The following is a 22,268-nucleotide window of genomic DNA, read 5'->3' on the forward strand; positions in this document are numbered from 1 at the left end:
AGAGTGTGCCAGCTTGTAGACAAGTGCGGTATATGTTGAATGATTTACTTTTTTGATCAAATCAGATTGTAGCCTCTATGTTTTGGCATGTAAATGTAATCTCCCCGAGGCCTTTAGAATCCGAATGCTGGTGTCAAACAAACTGCTGTTTCTTTTTTGAACCAGTCAGATTTTAGATCCACCCCTCTTCACAAAGACTCCAAGTGACGTCGGTATTTTTTGATTGGTTCAGGGAAATAGTCTGCTATGATTATCCCTCTGATTGGTTTATCTTAAAAATATGCTCATAAGATTAATTTAAGGGGGAGCACAATGTCGGACATCATTAAAAATGTATTTTTACGTTGCACGGGACATGTCATGTCAGGACAAGTCAACCAACGCCATTGCTTACTGGCTCGTTTCAACCTGGAAATAGATTTTTTTTTTTAGGGGGGGGGCATAGCTACCTTACAAACAGGCAAGAGCAAAGGAAGGAGGTCTGCATCAGCATCTCAGCGGAATGTATTATATTTGTATTGTATTTATATTTACACTCGAGACTTTGTATTGTATCGCGTATCGATAGATGCCTTTCATCATTAATAAACAGTTGCCTTTCTTTTGTACTTGTGTCACACATGTACGCATACAATGAAGTTATTGACGGTCTCAAGTGGATCTTTCCCATCCATTTATCTGTTGGTGTGTGGGAAGCGCTCGGCCCTGATATACAGCACTCGGAGCTCTTATTGAATTGCACTGATGGAACATCAATTACAGATCTTGGTGCCAGAGAAAAAGCGTTAACTAAGCTCCTCATATCACATTACAGTGTGCAGCACTCTTAATGGCTGCTCTAAATAAAATCCCATCATGTTGAGTGTTTGCTGCATTGTCTCTTAGTTGGTCCACCAAGAACTTCAACAGTGATGGACTGTGTTGTTTGCGAATTTGTCACGTTTTTAAGGTAATTAATATAATGACGGCAGACCCTTTTATAAACAATGCATTGCTATGTCCTGTCATTCTTACGATACAAACTGAGTATGATGGATATCAATGTTATTATAATTAACGAAAACTAACGAACTAAAACTAAAACTGAAAAAGTATTTTCGTCATCAAAATAATTAAAAAACACAAAAGGCTTTTTAAAAATCGAGACCCAAAGGAAAATGATAAAACTAATGACAACTAAATGTAATTACAGAAAGAAAAAAAACCGTCCTTTGTTTTATTTGCCAATGATATAATGAATGAGCTTTCGTTACATACGTAGCTACAGAAGAAGGAAGGTCAAACAGTTGTTCATATTCACATTAGTTCATCACACAATACATTGCGATCTTTTTTTCTATATCTTGCACTCGACTAATACTAAAACTAATAACAACTAAGCTAAAACAAAGCATTTTTACCCCCGCACCCCCAAAAACCCAATTAAAAAAGAAAATTGCTCTAAAAACGAATTAAAGTTGACTGAATTCAAATAACAAAAGTCAAGACAAAATAAAAACTGGAATTTAAAAAATTGAAATCTGTTATTACCAGGCCTGTAATTTCATAAATGTCGTTCAAGGGTATAGCCCAGGTGTGTATTATTATTTTTAGCATTAGCATGTCTGCATCACAGTCGAAAATATCTGCAATTTTCCCAAAACATAAAATATAACCTCAATTTTTTATGATTAATCTGTTCCAAAAAAGTTGGACTAAAACCAAAAATGTACAAAAACGGAAGCAATATTTCTGTGAAGAAATCCAATGAATTCATTCCAGAACCCTCCCAAATATTAACAAATTGCATGATTTTGAGATAACTGGAGTGAGTCGAGCTTGTTGTTTGAAAGGCGAATCCTCTCTCTCCCGGATTACTTTTCTTTGTCTTTCACTGGACACCTGACCCACAAGAAATCAGTTGTCGTTGCGGACTTTCAGGGTGATGCTCACTCACCGGGAAACAAAGAACGGCTAACAAGAGCATGGCATGGCATGGCACGTCGATTCTAGGAAATAACTGGCCGAGTTGTCCAGTTCTGATCCGAAAAACAAGCGTGTGTACAAAAACTGGGACACATTTTTGACAAAAGGTCATTGAAAATATACCACAACTATGGCATACGGAAACTCGGGTTCAGTTCTATTTATTGAAGAATGTGTGAATGTGAGTGTCTTTTTTTTTTTTTTTATATGAAAGGCAGCGGTCTAAAAATGAAATGGATGGTAATTTAGTTCAATGTTACGTCATCATTCAGAGTACAGCATTACAGCCAATCTATGAGAAGCTTCCAAAACATGTTCAAGCTCAACTATGCCAGCAGCGAGTGTGTTCGCAGAAAACAGAATAAATATACGTCTCAGTGACCGCTTATCAATAACTGCACTTCGCCTAGCCCATCTCCGGTTTACTCAGCTCAGATGTCTCCAAGAATATTAGCCCAATGCGATAGCCTGCATTAGCGTCCAATGTCATTTCTTGAGAGCATATTTTAACCACTGCATTAAATTACAATGCATTTTTATCTGAATAATGTCTACATTGAATTTGAGACTCATTTATGCTTAGTGGGGATGCAGGACGATAATTCAAATTGCGCTAATGTCACCACAAATGTATTTTTTATGCATATGCTTTCAGTGTGCACTCACTGGCCGACGGATACAAATTTATCTATGTTTCGTCATTGCTGCTGTAGTTTGCAGAAGATTACATACGTGGGTCAAAATATTAGGAGCGCGTCTCACTGTGATGCAGTGCAAACAAGCACAATTATGAAAATATTGTTAAATTGCTACTGCTCTTAAAACCGCACATCATTATTATGTTTTGTTGAAATGGAACTCGTGCAGGTGAACGTAATGAAGTGGTCAGGCGGCTGTAATAATTAATGGCGATGGTGGGTGTTTTTGTGTGCGTTTGAATTAAGGGCAAAGTGACTCAAAACAGGAAATTGTTTATCTGTCAATGCCAATTTCCATCTTTACATTACCGCAGTGACTCATAGTTAATATTAACAGATGAACATAGTGCACTAAAATAGACTCCAACTATCTATCCGAACGTGTCCTATCTTCTTGAGGTGGACGCAGATGATAAAGCAAACGTTACCCAAGCAAAAATGAATATGTAATAGGAACTCAGGTTAAAATCTTTGCCACATTGAATAAATCCAATAAGGACATTCAAGGAACTTAAGAAATGAGAGATTCAAAAATGTCAAGTGTTTTTTTGTTGGTGCTGCTATTTTAGTTTGACCAAATACAAATAAATCTCAGCAGTGTGAAACTGTTGGAGAAAACTTTAAATAACTTAAGAGAAAATAAGATAACATTATATGATGAAATGTATTTTATTTTTAAGGAAATGCAAGATCTTCATGGGTGGAAGATGTAAATTTGGTCAGGGCTATCATAGATCAGATCTTCATCTGTAAAGTGGGCACTGAAAATGACATCATAGTGCCAAGGGCTCAGCAAAATAGGTGAGCCATAATTGGTCATTACCTGAGCCCCTTGGGCACTATGATGTCATTTTCGGTTGACAGCAAGTGGCAACATTAATAAGAAACTTGTGTTAGGCTAGCAGGGGTGCACAAAATGAATTATTGTCATAAAATATTTTGACTTGATTTCCCCTTTAATACACTAACTGTACCAAATTTTGAGACAAATAAGTAAATAAGAAAACCTTTATTAGTCTCGCAATGGAGAAATTCCCAATTCACAGCAGCAAAGTTATGAAAGGAAGAAGTAGAACAACAAAATATAGGAGCTGCTGGAAAGGCAGCCACTCTCGCGGCGCCATTTTGAAGTCAAAATAACAAAAATAACACAACACAACACATAGGACACAGACAGTCGTGCAATCTTCACCACTTTTCTGCATACACTTTGTTGTCTGAAGCAGTTCTAGATGAAAGAGGAGAGGATCAAAGTGTCCTTTCACCAGTGGGTCAGAGACGTCATGCTGAAAATGTGCAGACGTCTGCTACAAGCTAAGTTTTGAAAGCAAACACGAAGCTGTAGCGTCCATTGACGAAAAGAGATGAGTTCACTTCTCCTGTCCCACGTAATCCGCTTCAAACTCCAAGCCGCGACTCCCAGTTCCAAATCCGCATCGGCGCTCCGTGCTAACGCTCCTTTCTTCTCATCATCGGCTCCTCAAGCCTTACATCCATCCAGCCGCAGACCGTTCAACAGCACCGATCTCTCCGCTGAACAAAGCGGGGCTGTGAAAAAATGCTGCCCATTACAGGCGCAAGACACAAGCGCCCCGGGACTGTCCAGCAACGACAGTCAAATGGCGCCGACATTCCTCCCAGTCAAAAACAGTGCTGGTATACTCATGCTGCCGAGAAGGCGCAACCACCAAGCACAGAGTCTCCTCCTTGATGAATGTCGTGGCCAAAAAATGCTGAAAAAAGTCCACATCAAAGCAACAATAATAACCTGGTCGCATACATCTGGACATCTTAATACCAATTATGTGTCTACATAACTAAAAATATTAAAAACACTCTCCAGTGCAATACATTTTACTTTGAATATGTTGCTTTTTATGTGTTACTTGAGTTCCAGGTTTTCTAGTCTGCATGCATTGTATTTAACATAAAGCATAACTTCAATGTGTTCACCTTGAATTATAGATTTGAAAAATAGTTGAATATCCCTCCCTTTCTCTTGCTAATGAACATATGGCTGACCTCCCAGGTAGGGACCTTGCTCATTGGCTTACGAGTCATATTCAACTGCATTTCATTTGTATATGTTATCCAAAATAATTGAAGCCACAATGCTCAAAACATTAAACGCTTGTTTGATCTTACTTGGGACATGGACTGTTGTCACATTAGCTGAATTTCAGACATCACTGGATGGAATCGGTGAAAACTGTGTATAAATATACTGTAAATTGGAGTAACAAGACATATCAGTACCTCTGATATTTTATACAGCTGTAAGCTTATGTTATATTATTAATTATTATCATTTTATGTTTGAGCATCATATTATTTCATGTTCTTTCATATATTCTGTTGTTTAATAATTGCTTAGACATGTTTTTTATGTTGATAGGTTCTGATTGGCTGTTGAAGAGAAGCAGGAAGTGATTTTAGTTTCGAGGAGAGTTGAGTTCTCGAACGTGCTGCGTTGCAGACGCATTCCCCCCTTTTAATAAAACTGTATTTAAAGGATTCAATCTCTCCTTTTGCCGTTCGTAAAGTAGAGCTATCCGCTAAAAACAACGAATCCCTCAACTTACACAGCTCTCGTATTGTGCCGCTAGTGTACCAAATAAGGTGTGCGTTGAGGAGGCTCCAAGTCCAGCTGAATGTGTATTGAGCTGAAAGTGGGCCCTCTTGTGGACCAACATGTAAGTACACCACTCTCTGGAGGAACAGAGCGAGGGGGAGGACGTCATCAGTGTGCCTGGCTACTGCCTGTCACAGGCGAGGGGTTACTAGTTATCCCCCCCCCCCCACACACACTTATGTCCCCCATCCCAAACGGGGCGAAAAGAAAAACTTTCTACGTTTTTAATTGGCGTTGAACTCCTCCCAAGTGTTGCACAACACTCCATGGCGACCCATTGGGGAGCTACCTACTAGTGTTCTTTTTGGACAACCTGTTCCTCGGCTCCTCAGTACTGTGGGGGCTCTGTTATCCCCGCCCCCCATCTCTCTCTCACTCTCTCTCTCCTCCTCCTTCTCTCTATTTCTCCATCTCCTCTCTCTCTCCCTCTCTGCGCACAGACAGGCGCGCTCGTTCTCAGTCAGCGCACATCTCGCACTTGGCCAGCATCACTTGGAGTCCACAGACACGGCTCTGATTGAGCCTCCTCACCAGAGCGGAGGTCTACGCCTCTCCACCCCAACACCCACAGCCACACACAAGCCTTGTAAGAGTTACACCGTCCATTGCGCACAACAATTGGAGGACTGTGTGAGGAGAAGTGGTTTTATTGTTTTGGGGGGTTTTTTTTGGTTTGAATTTTGGCAGCCTGGATTGGAGCTGGTGTGAAAGTGTCAAAACGACTGAGGGGATTTCTTTCAAGTCATCCAAGTGATTTCCGGGAGGATTTCTAACTTTTTTTTCGTGGCGCAGAAGCGGCAGCGGTGGAATTTTGTGAGCGGAGTCCGCGAGAGCGCGCTGCGCCGGGGAGGTGGCTGACCCACAAGACCGCACCGAGGTAAGGTAGACGGGCACGCGGCCACCAGTGAACTCACTGACTAGTGGACATACGTTTTTATCCAAGACCCCTCCTGAACGATTTATGTGCAACATGAATCTGCACGCACTTTTGCATGCTTTTAAAATTATTTTGGAGGGCAGGGGGGTGGAGATTACCCTCACCAGAAATGAGAAGCACACGACGTTTGATAATAAACTGGCGTCATGTCGTGCAGTGCTATTTTGAAACTCGCATGAATATTTTACAGTAATTAAAAAATACTTTGATCATCTTGCATTACAACTTCGTTGAGGAAAAGTATTTCCACCCTCCAGTTTTGGAGATTTCCAACAGTGAGAAGCTGCGAAGTAACAGGCAAACCTCTGGTCACATAATCATAATTAGGGACACCTGCACACTTACTATTCAAGAAGTGGATGCACAAAAATGCCTTTGTAAAAGTGTTTCCCTACATTTGGAGTCAAGTCAAACATTTTACATTAAAGAAACAAATCTCATGGGACACCACCAAACAAAATGTGGATACGCAGGTTTATGACTGCGATCTAGTGGAAGAGGATTTAATTGCTCTGCCTGTCCCTATACGCCACTGGCATAGATAGTTGAGCAAACCTACACGATGTGTAGTCAAGAAATAATTTTCCGATGAATTACGAGGGCACTCCTTATATGACACGTATGGTCATAGTAATGGTTATTTCACTACTGTTTTGCTCATTGGGAACTGGACTGCATCGTAAAGTGGGTCTCTAATATTTTTGTTACGTTTTATAGCCTCAAAATATTAGGAACAGCTCAACATGTTAAAATGGTTACACATCTGACAGTTTCAACCAAAAATGAAGATGCTATAGCTTGTGCAAGTCTAATGTCATTTGAGGATGTTCATGTTTTTAGTCTCTTTTGATTATAGCAAATGTCTGTGTGTGTGCATTAAGTGCACGGCATCCCCTATGATTACTGCAATCCACAGCTCCGGTACTGAACTGGACCTACTTCACAATGACGAGAGGACAGTCACGCAAAAGTGCTCCCAAATACAATGCATGTCCGTCTCTGATGCGCTAACATGCCTTGCTTGTAAGCTTCCTATAATCCACCATTTGTGATTGAATTACCCGCCCTTTAAATTGAATGAAATGTTGTAGGCCGTGTAGTGGGAGCTTGTTCGGGAATATTACTTTCACGGCTTAAAGGTTTAGAATGAAAAACCCCCCAAAAACAATTGGCCAAAAAGGTTTACTGTAGTAGTTCTTTCATTTTGTGTGTGTGTGCACGCGTGTGTGTGTGCACGCGTGTGTGTGTTTGTGTGTGTGTGTGTGTGTGTGTGTGAGACAAAAATCACTCAGCTTTTTAAAAGTGACAGGATTTCCTTTCTATTCCTTCATTTAGGTTATGACGGAGCACAGCTGAAGATGGAGTTTTTGTGGATTTTGTTGTTTTCTAGCATCTATCCCCTTGCCCGCTGCCAAGGTGTTTACGGTAAGAAATGAGATGTCTTGCAAATTATTTGAACGGTATGTCAACAAGTCCAGCAATCCATTTGGACTGAGAAGCCATTTGTTGTCTCGTGGTTTCGTTAAGGCTGTGGAAAATGGTCGCTTTGGAGGAGATCAACAGCAAATTGCAGTTTTTCTCATTCGCTTGGGTACGTCTCAGATCAGAATAGAAATTTGCAAAACAATAAGTGCATTTGTCAAACCAGTTTACACACAGTTTACTCGAGTCTTTCTTAATATCCTTCACACATCTCTCAAAAGTAAATATTCGCATCACTGAACCTGTCAGTGCCATCGGAGAGAGAGGCGTCTTTGTGTCATTGCGCACAGATAACAGTCAAATCACTTTGTCGTCTTGCCAAAATAACAGTGTACTCTGAACGGATGTAAACTGCCCCCTAAGTTATGAGGACAAATTCAGCATTATAAATTGAAAGTTACACCTTTGCGTATGTGGAAGATTGATTGTAAGAGAGCGGGCAAGATTCACAGTTCACGTTTCCTGCTTGCGTCGACATTTGTTGACAAAGCGTCTCACGGTAATACGGAAAAGAAAAGACAGGCAGCGCATAGCCGAAAGGAAAAACTAATTTGAAAAAAAAAAGTAGAAATGTGAACATGGGACGAGCTGCATAGGGAAAATTGTGTATGCAACACTGTAGGAGTCACAAGACAGTCTTCCTACTTTGCGCCGCAAATTCACATCCACATCACATCACAAGAATTATCTTCACTTGCTATGAGCTATTTCAGAAAACTGGTTGATCTGTACCACTTTGCACATTTCCCTTTTTTCGAAAAAGTCAAGATTCAGCTGGGGAAGAAAAAGTGCCACTTGAAATGTATAGAAATATGCTTCCCATATTATGACAACTTGTTCAACCATTTTGCATGTTAATGACTTTTATGATGAATTCATGCCAAAGTATGGTGAGAGGCAATTCAACACTTGTCACTATTTTGATGAACGTGATTTGACAATGTCGGAAACAGCAGAGCATTCCACATAATCTTTTGCATGGATGTGCCAGACCATTTGTACCTTGTCCAAAGAAACGAGAACATGTTTTTTTTTTTGGATGTGTGCAAATGACACAATGCTGTGAAAATTGAACCAGTTCTGAGAAATTCAGTTCAAATCAGAGAAAAACACCAAAGAGAAACACTGTTACACATTTAAGGTGTGCAGTTTCCAGAAATGGATAGGCGTTCCTTTATCTGTTCTACAAAGTAGCCGTGTTCCATTTTATTCTGATTAGAAACACATTTTAGAAATAGAACGACTCTACTCAAACTATGGCCACTAGGACCTTTATTTGGTGTAACTTAATGTTACAGGTGCTTTTTTTCACTCTCAGAAAAAGACGCATTTTCACTGGTAAAACCCAAACCGAACAAAACACGCGTTCACGTCGATAATTAATTTCACTTAGGTTTTATTTCTACATTATATTCATTCTACACACGATATCTCAAAGCACTTTATATACAGATCAAGAGACGTGCTCCTCACACATCAAGAGAGCGACTGAATCCCGCATGGAAAAACTGAGACGCAGTGTGGGGCGGCTGTCTGCCCTGACTGAGCCGGGGGGGGGGGGGGGGGGGGGGTGAGAGAGGGAGATAGACAGTGAGAGAGCAGGAGAGAAAGAGTCAACATCCATTAAATCGTATTATAAATGAGCGAAATTGAAATTGTACCTAAATACATGCATGAAAACAAACTTGTTAAAAAGTTAAATACAACTGAACTGTACTTAACAAATCACTGGATCAAAATGTTCAAGCCACTCTCACCTCCTGCAGAGTTTGAACGTTTATTTCTGCACTTCTTCATAAACCAATGGCGGGAAGCCGCGTAACCACACCTGGAGAATCACGGCCGTAGAAAATGATATGGAATGCGGATGAGCCTCACGCATCATGTTTTATACGGTGATGCTGGAGTCTGACGAGTTATATAACTTTGCAAGCATTTTTCTCAGGGTGGTTGTCTTTCATTTGTTTTTGTTTTTTTTATACTGAACGTCAGAGGTTCCATCATCTCGTGGCACACAAGACTTTCATAGCTCAGGAACTTACCTGTCCAAATAGTCACAATGAATTCAGTATTGAGTAATCCAGGTGTGGTTGAGGGACAGAGCTGGTGTGGGACACGGGCTCAATTTCCTCAGTGACAGGTGACGGTCTGGCCATGTGTTCCGCCTCAAAGCAAACAAACTCGAGCTGATCCGTCGCCTTGGATACGCCGACCGGGATGTTCGAGGCATTGTGGCAGCCGTCGTAAACAAGGTCTGTTTAGTTGCGGTGGGGGAAGATCGGCTTTGTCATGAGCCATCGCGGGGTTAACGCTGACAATCTGGACTTTGCTGTAGCATGTCCGCTCGCGAAAAATAAGAAGCCCTCTGCTTGCTCCATGCAACTCAAATTTTCTCACATGTAGCTTTCTTAAAACGTCATGAAAGATGAGAAGAATTTCAGTTGCGTGCAAAAAGCTTCAAATAATGGCACCTCCACTGATTCAGAGCAGCGTTTAAATCTAAAGAGAATTTCATCTGCCATACAAGTTGCACGTCTGTTCCCTTATGTTGGAATTACTGGATTGATCATTCAACATTCAACACAATTAATCAGTTTAATATGTAAAAAAAAACAGTCATTGTGCTTTTTGGGCTCACCCTGGTGGCCAGGAGATCCTGAGCAGCTGCTTCGTTGGCTTCTGCTTTCTTTGGGCCAGCTCCTTTGCTATGCAACTGCTTCTTCCGAGTTCATAGATGAGCTGTTTTTTTTTCATTTTTTCATTTTTTGTGGCTCACAAAAAGTGTGTTGCAGTCCTCTGGGCTGTGTGACACATTCACAGATGGGGTCAAAACCAGCCTCAGTTACTTTCTTGTCCATGATATTTCTGAGAGCTTTTTGGTCTGTGTATGTGTGCATGGTACAAAAAGGGATGAATCACTCACGAACATTGTGGGAGCGTCACCGGGCTGCATTGAGAAGCCTCCGCAGGTCCTCTCAGGGCGGTGAATTTGGGAATATCGTATACTAAGAAGACATCTTTTCACCATGACCTCAATCACAAGTCACCAGGAGGAGAGGAGAATCTAGGGAAAAGAGAGCCCAAAACGTTGGCAGGCGTCTTTTTCCTCACATCGTAATTGTTTCTCACTCGCCGCGGCGGACAGATGCGACCGCGGCGTCCGTCGGGAGGCAAAGTGTGTGAGCGTGCCTGATGGATTTCAGAGTGTGAGCTTCATTTACTGTTGTCTTCTCTTGAGGTGCCTTTGGATGGCTCTGTCAGCCCATGAGGACATATGCAGGCGTTCATCACTTCTGCCCCCGTGTGTGTGTGTGTGTGTGGCTGGCTCAGCAGGGACTGGCGCATCAAAGCGCGCTTTCTCTTGCAGCGGCATCATGGTGTCAGATTAACATCAGAAAGTCACATTGTCACAAATGTGTGTGCTGATAGAACACATGTAACATATTTGTAACAACATTTGATGTGCGCTGTAAACAAGCTGACGTTACCCACGGTTATTTTGGTTAGTATTATTCGTAAAGGAGGGTTAATGTTACCCAATCAATGAGAAATCAAAGAGAGGTGACGAACATGCCAGTCGTGCAGAGTTGTTGCTAATTTCGCATCACTTAAGCAACTGCTAGATTTATGCCCGGATGTCACTCGATGAGGGTTGGGCATTTAAAAAAAAAAAAAATAATTCTACAGGTTTATTTTCCGGCAGTGTCAGCATAGCTCCTGAAGCCCAAGCTAAGAGGTCAGTGTGAGGTTGTGGCTCGTGGCCACGAGGGAATGGCAAATGATTGACACCTCGTCCGTCACACCTTCTCCCTCAATGGAGTTGTTTTTTCTCTGACGCGGTGGGTTCTTTAAAATTATATTTAATGTTTAAAACGGTGCCAGAGACGTGAGATTTTTTTTTTTAACAGATAATTTTACCAATGTATTCAGGACAAACTGACGGTTAGAAAAAATATGACAGTAAGCTTTTTTTTCACTATAAGTGTTCTGTGTGTTTTTTTTTAAATCATTGTGTATTTTGACAGTCAAAAATTATTTATTCAGAACTTTTTTAAATTATGAAAAAAAAAGTTTCTGGTAAATCCCCGCCCATACTTCATATTGCATTTATGCATTTTCCTGTCCATTTAATCTGTATAGAACATAATCCGCCGGCATTAAACGCATGAAGTGATACCCACAAGTGCTAACTCTCAATTTACTGAAGGATTAGGGGTGATTCTCCTAACTTCGAGACTGTCACACAGGAACTGACTCTTCAACTGCTTCAACCCAACACACACACATACACACACACACGCACACGCGCACGCACGCACTAATGAAGAACAAAAGTGTTATTGGGTAGCAGTGTGGGAAACAACACTCTTCACAAGGACACTAAAGCATTGATTTATTTGCAAACTGCCATTGTCGACGGGTTGGCAAGATGCTTCAAGATGTGCTTGTTACGGGACATAAAATGAACCTCCCTTGCAAAAGTAACCACTTCACATTTGGTTACGTTACAGCCTTGTTCCAAAATGGATGCAATTATATCTCAGTGTAGGAAAAAAGTAGAAATACTTTATTGCTCTACTTAAGTCGATTGTTTTTACTTGACACTACTTGACTTCAGTCTGTAGTTTTCTGTCTGCTTTTTAGTATTAGTCCTTACATTTGAAGACAAGATGTCCGTACTCCTTATTTTGTCAAAATGGGCTTGTGACTCTTTTCAAACTTCGATGGATGATGACAAAACATAAAAATACATTTTTTTTGTCTCATACCTTAATATATTTCAGGGTTTGCACTTTTTAAAAAACTTTTAAATACAGAATTAGAATCCATACTTCTACTTCGACAAAGTATTTTTTACACAGGGATTTTTACTTCGACTGAAATAGAGAGTGTGAATACTGCTGCCACCCCCCACAAATGCCTTGCCCGATTATAACCACTCAATAACATGTATCCCAGCCGAGTTGCAGAACCATCAGCAACATAATTTGTGACTCAAAACGTAACTGTAATATTACGGGGCATTTTGGGTAAAATTTATATTCATTTATTCAATTTGGGAATATGGCTATTACATCAAATGCAGGGAAAAAGAGACAAAGTGAGCCTAAACAAGACACTTGTAATTTTTAGCGGTATGCTTTTAGGTGTTGTGTACATGAACATACACTATTTAAGTGGCCTGTGGCCCTTTACTCTGCAGTTGGCCTAGAAATAAAAAAATCTTTCCAGGTTTTCCTTTCCCAGCCACGGGCTCCCCTCCAAAGTTAACTCTTCACGATCTCACCATCAGCACTTTTTTTTTTTTGTTGCTTCCTCTTTTCATGTCCATCGCCGCTCAGTTTGTTTGGGATGCTGAATATTGCCCTTTACTAATAAGCATCTATAATTTATCTGCAGCTCTGAGGCAGAGGAAAGGAAGGAAGGGGAGAAGGCGATAGAACCAGACTGGAGCTTGAGATGCTAATCTTATAACATTTTCTAGCTCACATGCGTGCACGTGCGCACGCACACACACACACACACACACACACACAAACCCGATTAAGTCATTCTTCCCCAAATTGCATCTTCTACCTGAATGACATTTCCATCTGTGGATTTTTAAATGAGAGTCCTTGTATTTTAAAAGTGCAGCCTGTCCACGTAAAAATCGGAGGGCCCAAAAAAAGTGCAGGCGAAAAAAAAATAAAATAAAAAATTTGAATATCGTCAAAATTGAAAATGTTGACGATGAAGGCCTTATTTATCCTTAAAATCAGCACTTAGCGTTGAATGCCAAAAATGCCAGATACTACCAACTACATAGGTATTTGTGGTGTGATTAATATTCTCACTAAATTCCTCGAAACACTCTAACAGCATGACTGAGTCATTCAATTTTCAAATGATCTTAATAAATGAATGAGAACTTGATTTAGATCAAATTGGCCTGACGCCTTCAGATACCCTCAGTTACACGTCCTCACTTGTTGTCAAGGCAGAGTATTCAGTGGTTAACTTATTTTTTCACTTGTAGGAATGAGATCATGGTTAAGGCTCAGAGTCGTTATGGTTGCGGAACAGAATCGGGCTGCAAATGTAAACTCAGATAAAGATATAGAAAAAATACATATAAATATAATATATTTACTACAGCAAAAAGTGGCGCAAAGCCGACAAATTATGAGGGTAGACATACCAGGAGAAAACGAGAGAAACCAAATGTGCCTGCAGAAAGCAAAGGAAAATACGATTGTCATCAAATGACAAGATGACCCAATCGTGAAAAAAGAAAGTGTAACACAGGCAAACTACTTACAGAAAATGGAGAACCAAGAACGGAGAACGAGAAGATGGAGCAATATCGAGAACGTCAAGAAAACTGCACATGAACAACGGCTTATGCAAGGCGAATTATCCGACACTCAGTTGTTGGCTTGGAAGTCCTTCAGTAGTCCGTGTTGCAATGAGGAACTTGTGCCAAAGCAATTTTGTGTGGTATTATTGATTTCATTTGAGTCCAAATTATTTCATTCATCTGGTGGGGATGAGAGCGCATTCGACACCGCCTTGATTTATCTTTGTCCCACTCTTATTGTGCTCCCTCCTCACATAGCCATCAGCCCCCCCTCCCATCATATTTTTTTTTCACACGGCGCTTAAAAAAGTTGTTTACGCCAAAGGTTTTTTTGTGCTTAGAAGCTGCGCGATGGCTCGCTGCCTGTTTTGGGCACTTACTCAGCCCATTGTTCGTCACTGTCATCCTTCTTTCCTCTGGTATTCTTCCCTTTTGCTCCGCTCCCCTCCTCGGTCTACGGCTGAGCGCGTATAAAAGCTTGACAATGTTTCTATTAACCCGCGGGTCAGCCGCAGAGCCTGGGAACTCTGGCCGAAATGATATGTTGACCATGGTTTACACTAGCCTTGCTACCCTGGGTTAAAGGATAAGAGAGTTTAGGTGACGTCTTGGGAGCTGTGATTTATTTCCGCCTCCACCAGTGGCAGCCTGAGGTGGTCACCACGGGTAGCCATTTCAGGTGGGCACTGGGCCGCAAGAGAATATCTTCTCAGGAAGCAAATTATTTTGACATCCAGATGGCACCGCGAGAGTGGCTGCCTTTACAGCAGCTCCTATATTTTGTTCTTCTACTTCTTCCTTTCATAACTTTGCTGCTGTGAATTAGGAATTTCTCCATTGTGAGAGTAATAAAGGTTTTACTTATCTTATCTTAAATACAGGTGCTTCCTTCCATTCAAGTGACGAAGCATATCGGGGAGGCACAAAACAGATCTTCAACTTGAATACGGTGCTTTTATTATAGTTTATTTTGCGAGTGTCACGTTTAATGAAGTGGTAGCTAGTTGGAGGACCCCAAAAAGCAGGGAGGAGCAGGGTAGACCGACCAAGATGTCCATTTTCCGAACCGCTTGATCCTCACTAGGGTCGCGGGGGGTGCTGGAGCCTATCCCAGCCATCTTCGGGCAGTAGGCGGGGGACACCCTGAATCAGTTGCTAGCCAATCGCAGGGCACACAGAGTTTAACAACCATCCACGCCCACACTCACACCTAGGGACAATTTAGAGCGTCCAATCAGCCTGCCATGCATGCTTTTGGAATGTGGGAGGAAACCGGAGCACCCGGAGAAAACCCACGCAGGCCTGCGGAGAACATGCAAACTCCACACAGGGAGGCCGGAGCTGGAATCAAACCCGGTACCTCTGCACTGTGAAGCCGACGTGCTAACCACTGGACTACCGGGCCGCTCCGACCAAGATGTATTCAACATAAATACAAAGAGTAGTACACTGAGTAGTACACACATCCCCCATGAGGTTTTGTGTAATTTCCATGAAGATTCATTCCAAATTGTTGCTCCTTGGCCTGAATAACACCGGCAGCCAGCATGGGGATGAGCATGGATGTCACCCTCACAGTAGTTTTATCGGAATTGGACGACATGAAAAGAAGAGCAAAGAAGATTCTCTCATTGGGAAAGTTTTCATTGTTTTCTTAATGTTATCATGAGACACCAAGTGTACGTCTAACTTGTGCGAGGAGCTTGTTTTTAACAAGGTGAGTTATGCATGGCATACGTTAATACTGTACAACGTGCAAAAGTCTGAGGAAGAGTCGCTGGTTAACAATGTTGATGCTAATCAACAAACACGCTTGACTTTCGAACTCCTCTTTGAAGTGAAGTTACACTGACAGCATGTATGAATACATACAATATGGTAGATGTATCGAAGGGCATATTCCGAGTTAGACTGGAGGAAGTCAGAAGTCGGAGTTTGATAAGCAGGCTCTCTCTCTCTTTTGCATTTTACTGCTAACAGAATTGCGATGACTTTTATTATCCTCCTTTTTGTTTGGGACTCTTCATTGCTATTTCTCCTTGCCGACTTGGTCGAGGACAACCTTTAACAAAGATGACGACGACGGGTTCACTTACAGTATTTTCACCTTTTGATGAACTCTCTAGTTTATTCCCTCACCTTGCTCTCAACTTAGTTGTGTCAGCAAGGTGCACACACAAATTAGCTTTGAGCTAGGATTGGTGGTTACATGCAGTACAGTGTGTTACTGGTTCAGCTTGAAGAGGTTTTTATATGCTTGGGTCTTTGGGCATAGCTTGTGGACAGCTGCTGCAAGAGAATACTTATGAAAGGGTTGCACATTTGTAATTAATACATGCGTCAACATTTAATTAGTTGCTATAAATCATGAGATAAGATCAGGCAGGATGACTTCCTGCCTGCCGAACTGTGAGCCCCAAATTAGCTCTACTGCGGAGCCCCTTTGGTCGTTAAAACGGCGCAGAAACTGCGTGCACATTTTTTATTCCATTATACATTTATTGTATGATGCAAATGCTTTTGTTCAGTCTGGAAAATAGTTACCATGTGTTGACTCCAATAACAAGGAATAATAGAACACCCTACACACCTGCCGATTAGACTGTTTTGAGGGGGCGGGCACTGTCTGATGCTGACACCGCCACACATATTGATGGGCCAATAACGAGTGTAATTTATCATAATACTGTGTGGCGGCCTGGTGGTCCAGTGGTCAGCGCATCGACCTCACAGTGCAGAGGTACCGGGTTCAATTCCAGCTCTGGCCTCCCTGTGTGGAGTTTGCATGTTCTCCCCGGGCCTGCGTGGGATTTCTCCAAGTACTTCCGGTTTCATTCCAAAAACATGCATGACAGGCTGATTGAGTACTCTAAATTGTCGTTAGATGTGAGTGCGAGTGCGGATGGTTGTTCGTCTCTATGTGGTGTCCCCCCTGCTACACCCCCTGCGACCCTTGTGAAGATAAAGCGGCTCAGAAAATGAATGGATGGATGGATAATACTGTGGGGTCGAAATGCATAACATCTCGCTCACAGGCCCTTCCAGAAATAAGTGTGGGCAGGCACGTCAAAGACCCAAATATTTACACGCAATTCAAATGTTAATTTTCCACAATCCCCCCATTTACCCCTATTTTTGCCATTACCGTAAATAAAGAGTTTGATGATGGTGACAGTTTGACGCAGGGACGGACTATTTCAATTCCAATTATTGAACAAACTTTGCTCCTGAAGCTTGTGTGTGTTTTGTGGGTGGCGTGCATGGAGCGGCGAGGGCAGGGAGCATTTGGCATGTGACTTATTCATGAAGATGACAGGATGCTTGTGAACAGCAGCGCGAACACGATTCACATCAGAGCGCCCGCCTCCTCCCGCACGTCTCTCCCGCTGTCACTCTCGCTCTCCTTCACGTCCTTCACGTTCAGTCCCCTCCTCTGCTTTGTCTTGTCTTCTCCTCCTCGCTCACGCAAGTTTGATGCCACCTTTCGGTGCTCACCAAATCAGTCAGGTCCAACAGTAATTGGACAGTGCATTACGGTACTTTTTTTTGGGGCTTTTTGATTTACAGCCATGTCTATAAATAAACCCCCATTGCTGTGTCCCAAACTAATTGGACTGTTGACTGACAGTCATGTTTCACGGCCAGGTGGGGCCCATTTCCTCCTTATTTCATGACAAATTAAGCACGTTAAAAATCTGGCACAGAGTTCTTTATTCTGTGTCCCGCGGCCCTCCAGTTTATCATCCCTGGAATACTGTAGTTGTTTTTGTATGTGCCCTGCAATCAACTGGCAACGAATCCAGGGTGTAGAATCATGGCTCGGCTCCAGCTCATCGCAGCCCCTAATGAGAACAAGCGCAATTGAAAATCAATGGATCAATGGATCGATGTACCCCCACTCGCATCACAATAAGGTAGGGCTGCACAATTGAAATTGTGATTTCCATTTTGGTTCCTGACGATTGAAAAAAAAAGACATTATAATTGAAGAAAAATGTTTAATTTATCGAATGGTGGTATGTGTGTGTGCGTATGTGTGTGCGCAAGTCCCAACCTTGTGAAAGTATCCTGAATGTATCAGGTTACTTATAGTTACTATAGCAAGCGTGTGATGCGGGGCTGTAAATGAAGTTTTTGCAAGGGCTTCACCAGTGCGGCTAGTATTTTTTTTCTTTTTTCCAGCACACAAGTCAGGTGCACCCAAATTTTCCACTGTATTCAACATATATATTGGTATTGATATCATATACAGTATATGATATATTTCCCTCCAAACTATTCTGATGAAGCATTCTCATTGTTTTATATGCTGCTCTATCCTTTCTTGAAGAGCAAATTATTTTTATTCTCAAGACGATTGAACTTTGGCCGTGAAATGTAAAATAAAAAATTTTTTTAGATACATTTTACAAAATAAGCTATAACACACGCAGGCTCTGTTCATAATTGCCCTTAAGACAGTGCTTCTTTGTTATTTTCTGTTATTTCTCTCCTCGGAACGAGAAAACATTTTTATATGCTCTCTCCGTGTCTGCGTGGGTTTTCTCCGGGTACTCCGGTTTCCTCCCACATTCCAAAAACATGCATGGCAGGTTAATGGAACACTCTAAATTGTCCTTCAGTGTGAGTGTGAGTACGGATGGTTGTTCGTCTCTGTGTGCCCTGCGATTGGCTGGCAATCGGTTCAGGGTGTACCCCACCTACTGCCCGAAGACAGCTGGGATAGGCTCCAGCACCCCCCGCGACCCTGGTGAGGATAAAGCGCTTTGGAAATTGGATGGATGGGTGAATATTTAATATTTACAGTCATTTTGAAATCAATGAACAATAGTTTTTTTAATCGTGATTTCAATATCAAACTTTTTTTCTCTCCCTTAATTGCCCAACCCTACTATAAAGCGGTGGGATCTCTCCTTTGGGTTGTGTGACACTGTGACATGCTGTGAGAGAAAGTAAAATCAAAATAAAAATTGCACAATAAGAAATAATACTGTTTTGTTCTTCTGCTGCCAATGGCAGTATGGTGGTTCGCTTCTCGGTCAGAGCTGCAGTACCCATCCACTGCCGGCTCCATGCCCGGATAATTCCAACAGGAAGGGCGTCTGACAGAAAAACTGTGCCAAACAATATTAGTGAGTGACTTGCTGCGGCAACTCCTGATGGACCAAACAGAAAGTCACCACAACCATTGTTTTTTTGGGGGGTGGGTGTATTGTTTATTTATAACAGTGACTTTGAAAGTGCACAGCAGCAGCCTGTTAAAACCACAAATCTGAGCAACAAAACAGCCACATTGCGCTCCTGGCTCCATCTAAACTTAGTGACAGCAGGGAGGCATCATCGCTGTGAATGTACCTCATGCGCCGACACACGTCTGGTCTCAATAATTCAGCCTCTCTCACTTTCCTTCTGCTGCACACCCTTTCCTCACCCATGACACTTTGAGTAAAAAGAAAATCGTTCTCTCAGTTTGAGATTTGAGCTCTCTGAGCTCACACTTTGCCATGTTTTTTTTTTCTCCATTGGATCTCACATCTCACATAGAGATGGTGTTTGTTGGCAATGTTTCAGTGAAGTTTATCTCCTCAACCTGCTCTTCTTAAGTTTACCCAAAGAGGACGAGTTTCACATGTCAAGAAAAAGACTTAAAACTGGTGCTTGACATGCTTGAACATCTTGAAGTTTTAATATGGATGTTTTCAAGTGGGCTTGAGTTCTGGATAAAGTAGTTTGAAAGTGCTTCGCAACGTCTGACTACACACCTTTTTTTCCCCCTTTTGATGGGTAGGTTTTGTATGATATGAGACGATGAGCTCAAATATCACACAGTGGCCTCTGCTGCCCCACAAAATAAATACAGTATTGGGGAAGCAGGAAAAACAACCATTTATCTGAAAGCCATTTGCTGGATGTGGACATGCAACAAGTGATGAAGTCCCGAACACCACATGCACCTTTTCCCTTTGACTTCTTCATCTATGATGAGAAAACCACCATTCCAACGTTTTTAAAGCGATCATCCACAAAGTGTTGGCACAGTTATTTAGTGAATACTTGATTTTAAAAGCAACTAGATTATTGTACCAGTTGCTCTAATAATAACACTGAGCACATATTGATAACTCAGCTGAACAAAAATGACACCTTGTTTAGCCACTTGGAAGTACATTTTTAACCGTAACATTTCGGAATAAAGTTTGTTTTGATTGAAAATAAAATAAAGACAATCTTTTTGACTTACCATGATTATTTTAATCAAAACAAACGAGTCATTTCATTTACATAAACAATGAAAAGACAATCTTTCTCGACTTCACTTAATAAATACATTTTAAAACAAAATCTAAAATAACGGCACTATTTTATACTTGACATAATTAACATTACTGTTGGAAAGGGAAAAAGTCCATCCATCCACCCATCCATCTTCTACCGCTTATCTGGGTCGGGTCACGGGGGTAGCAGCTTTAGCAGGGAAGCCCAGACTTCCCTCTCCCCAGCCACTTCTTCTAGCTCTTCCTGGGGGATCCCGAGGCGTTCCCAGGCCAGCTGGTTGATTTAGTCTCTCCAGTGTGTCCTGGGTTCTCCCTGGGGCCTCCTGCCGGTGGGACATGCCCGGAACACCTCACCAGGGAAGTGTTCAGGAGGCATCCTAATCAGATGCCCGAGCCACCTCATCTGGCTCCTCTCGATATGGAGGAGAAGCGGCTCGACTCTGCGGGGGTGGAGAGACGTAGTGTTATTGAAGGTACATAACCAGGGTTTCCCCCTGCAAATGTTAGTCAATTTCTGACTTATAAATCCTCAGGGGCTCTTCACTTAAGAGGTTTCACGAACCCTGATGAAACAATTTACCATCATCTCACGTCTTAAAACGCCTTCTCTACAATCCTCTTTCTCTTTCCTTAACATTATATATAAATGTTGTCCATTCTCATCTTTGTCAACGCTTCTCAAGATTATTCTTCGTCTCTCTTCGGCAACATGGACCTTTTTTCCACAGCCGCTATCTCTATCTTCGCTGTCAGGTCCTCGCCATCATGCGCCGATTGATTCAGCGGCGAGCATCCACCCACCTCTCCACTTAGTTCGTATATAGGATGAGTGGCCCAATTGTGGCTGAAATCTGCAGACAGCCGTTGGGAAGCAGAAGCTGAAGGGCTGACAGGGGAAAACAAGCGAGGCAACAGCAGCAAGCGGCCAGTCAAATAAGGGTGGGTGGGAAATAATGAGGAAGAGTGCTCAAACCGGTAATACTCAAAATTAAAAGACAGCAGTCTGTACAGTGGCCAGTCGAGGGCACTTTGTGATGTTTTCCAATATGGATTTGGGCAATTTTAACTCCTGCAATACAGCCCAAATTTGCCCAAATAATGAGCTTCCCTCACATTAGAGGCATCGTCCACATCTTAAAATAGATGCCAAAGGGAATGAATAGCAATTCAGATTGTCTGCACAAATGCAGGTGCCACACCACCTGAACAGTACATAGAGCGCACCAACAACACCATGGCAAACCACGACCATGGCAGACGATGGAGAGGAAGGCGCTATATAATGCCCACAAAATCCAAAATATGGTCGTAAATTTTTTATTTTCTGAAGCTCACAGAAGAGGGCCAGATTTATACAAGCGTTTTTTGCTTCACTCAAACAGCAGGTGGCCATTAGTGCTGGTGTTATTGAATTACACGGTTCTCAATGAGGCTCATTTGAATTGAGGTGGCTTATATTAGCTCATTTAAATGGGCGCAAATAACGCTGGTGTACCAAGACACAATCTGCTTGGCAGCGCAGTTAGTGAATTAAATGCTTTCTGTTTGCTCCATTTTTATCAGCTAGCGCCATGCAAAAGCCACTCGATCGCTTTGTGAATTTGAGCGTTCGTCTATTAAACCATTAGGGCAAACTGCATGCAATTGGTCACTTTTGATCCAATTTTAAAGAATATGTTGAATGGTGCTTTGTTGTGTTTGCCATGCTAAATCGCACTCATCCTCTGAGTAGCAAGGTCATGACATCATTTTTATGCATTCTGGTTCTTTGCTCACTGTCGGCATGCAAACCAAATGAGGGTGCTTCAGTAAATGCACATCGGCGATCGACTGTTTCAGGGTAGAGGAAATTGGCAAACATAAACACCTTGTCTTGTTGTTTGTCAAAGCGTTCGCATTGAATCAGTCTGCGGATGTTTCCAGGAATGGATTCAATGTG

At 42.0% G+C, this 22,268-nt stretch overlaps 1 protein-coding gene across 3 annotated transcripts in view; it reads left to right on the forward strand.

The window, feature by feature from the left end:
* Positions 1-5,749: 5,749 nt before the first annotated feature.
* mdga1 (MAM domain containing glycosylphosphatidylinositol anchor 1) overlaps positions 5,750-22,268 on the forward strand; it is a 148,641-nt gene continuing 132,122 nt past the window's right edge. For 2 of the 3 annotated variants that reach the window (XM_086107279.1, XM_086107281.1), the window contains exons 1-2: positions 5,765-6,172; positions 7,568-7,657. In XM_086107279.1, coding sequence (XP_085963405.1) covers positions 7,591-7,657 — 67 coding nt within the window. In that variant the 5' untranslated portion in view covers positions 5,765-6,172; positions 7,568-7,590. Of the gene's footprint in view, positions 6,173-7,567; positions 7,658-22,268 lie in introns of all 3 variants that reach the window. The other variant, XM_086107280.1, reaches the window with a different exon arrangement.

Source organism: Hippocampus guttulatus, chromosome 3, assembly GCF_054856545.1.
Source record: "Hippocampus guttulatus isolate MCC_2025c chromosome 3, RoL_Hgut_1.0, whole genome shotgun sequence".
Taxonomy (NCBI): Eukaryota; Metazoa; Chordata; class Actinopteri; order Syngnathiformes; family Syngnathidae; genus Hippocampus; species Hippocampus guttulatus.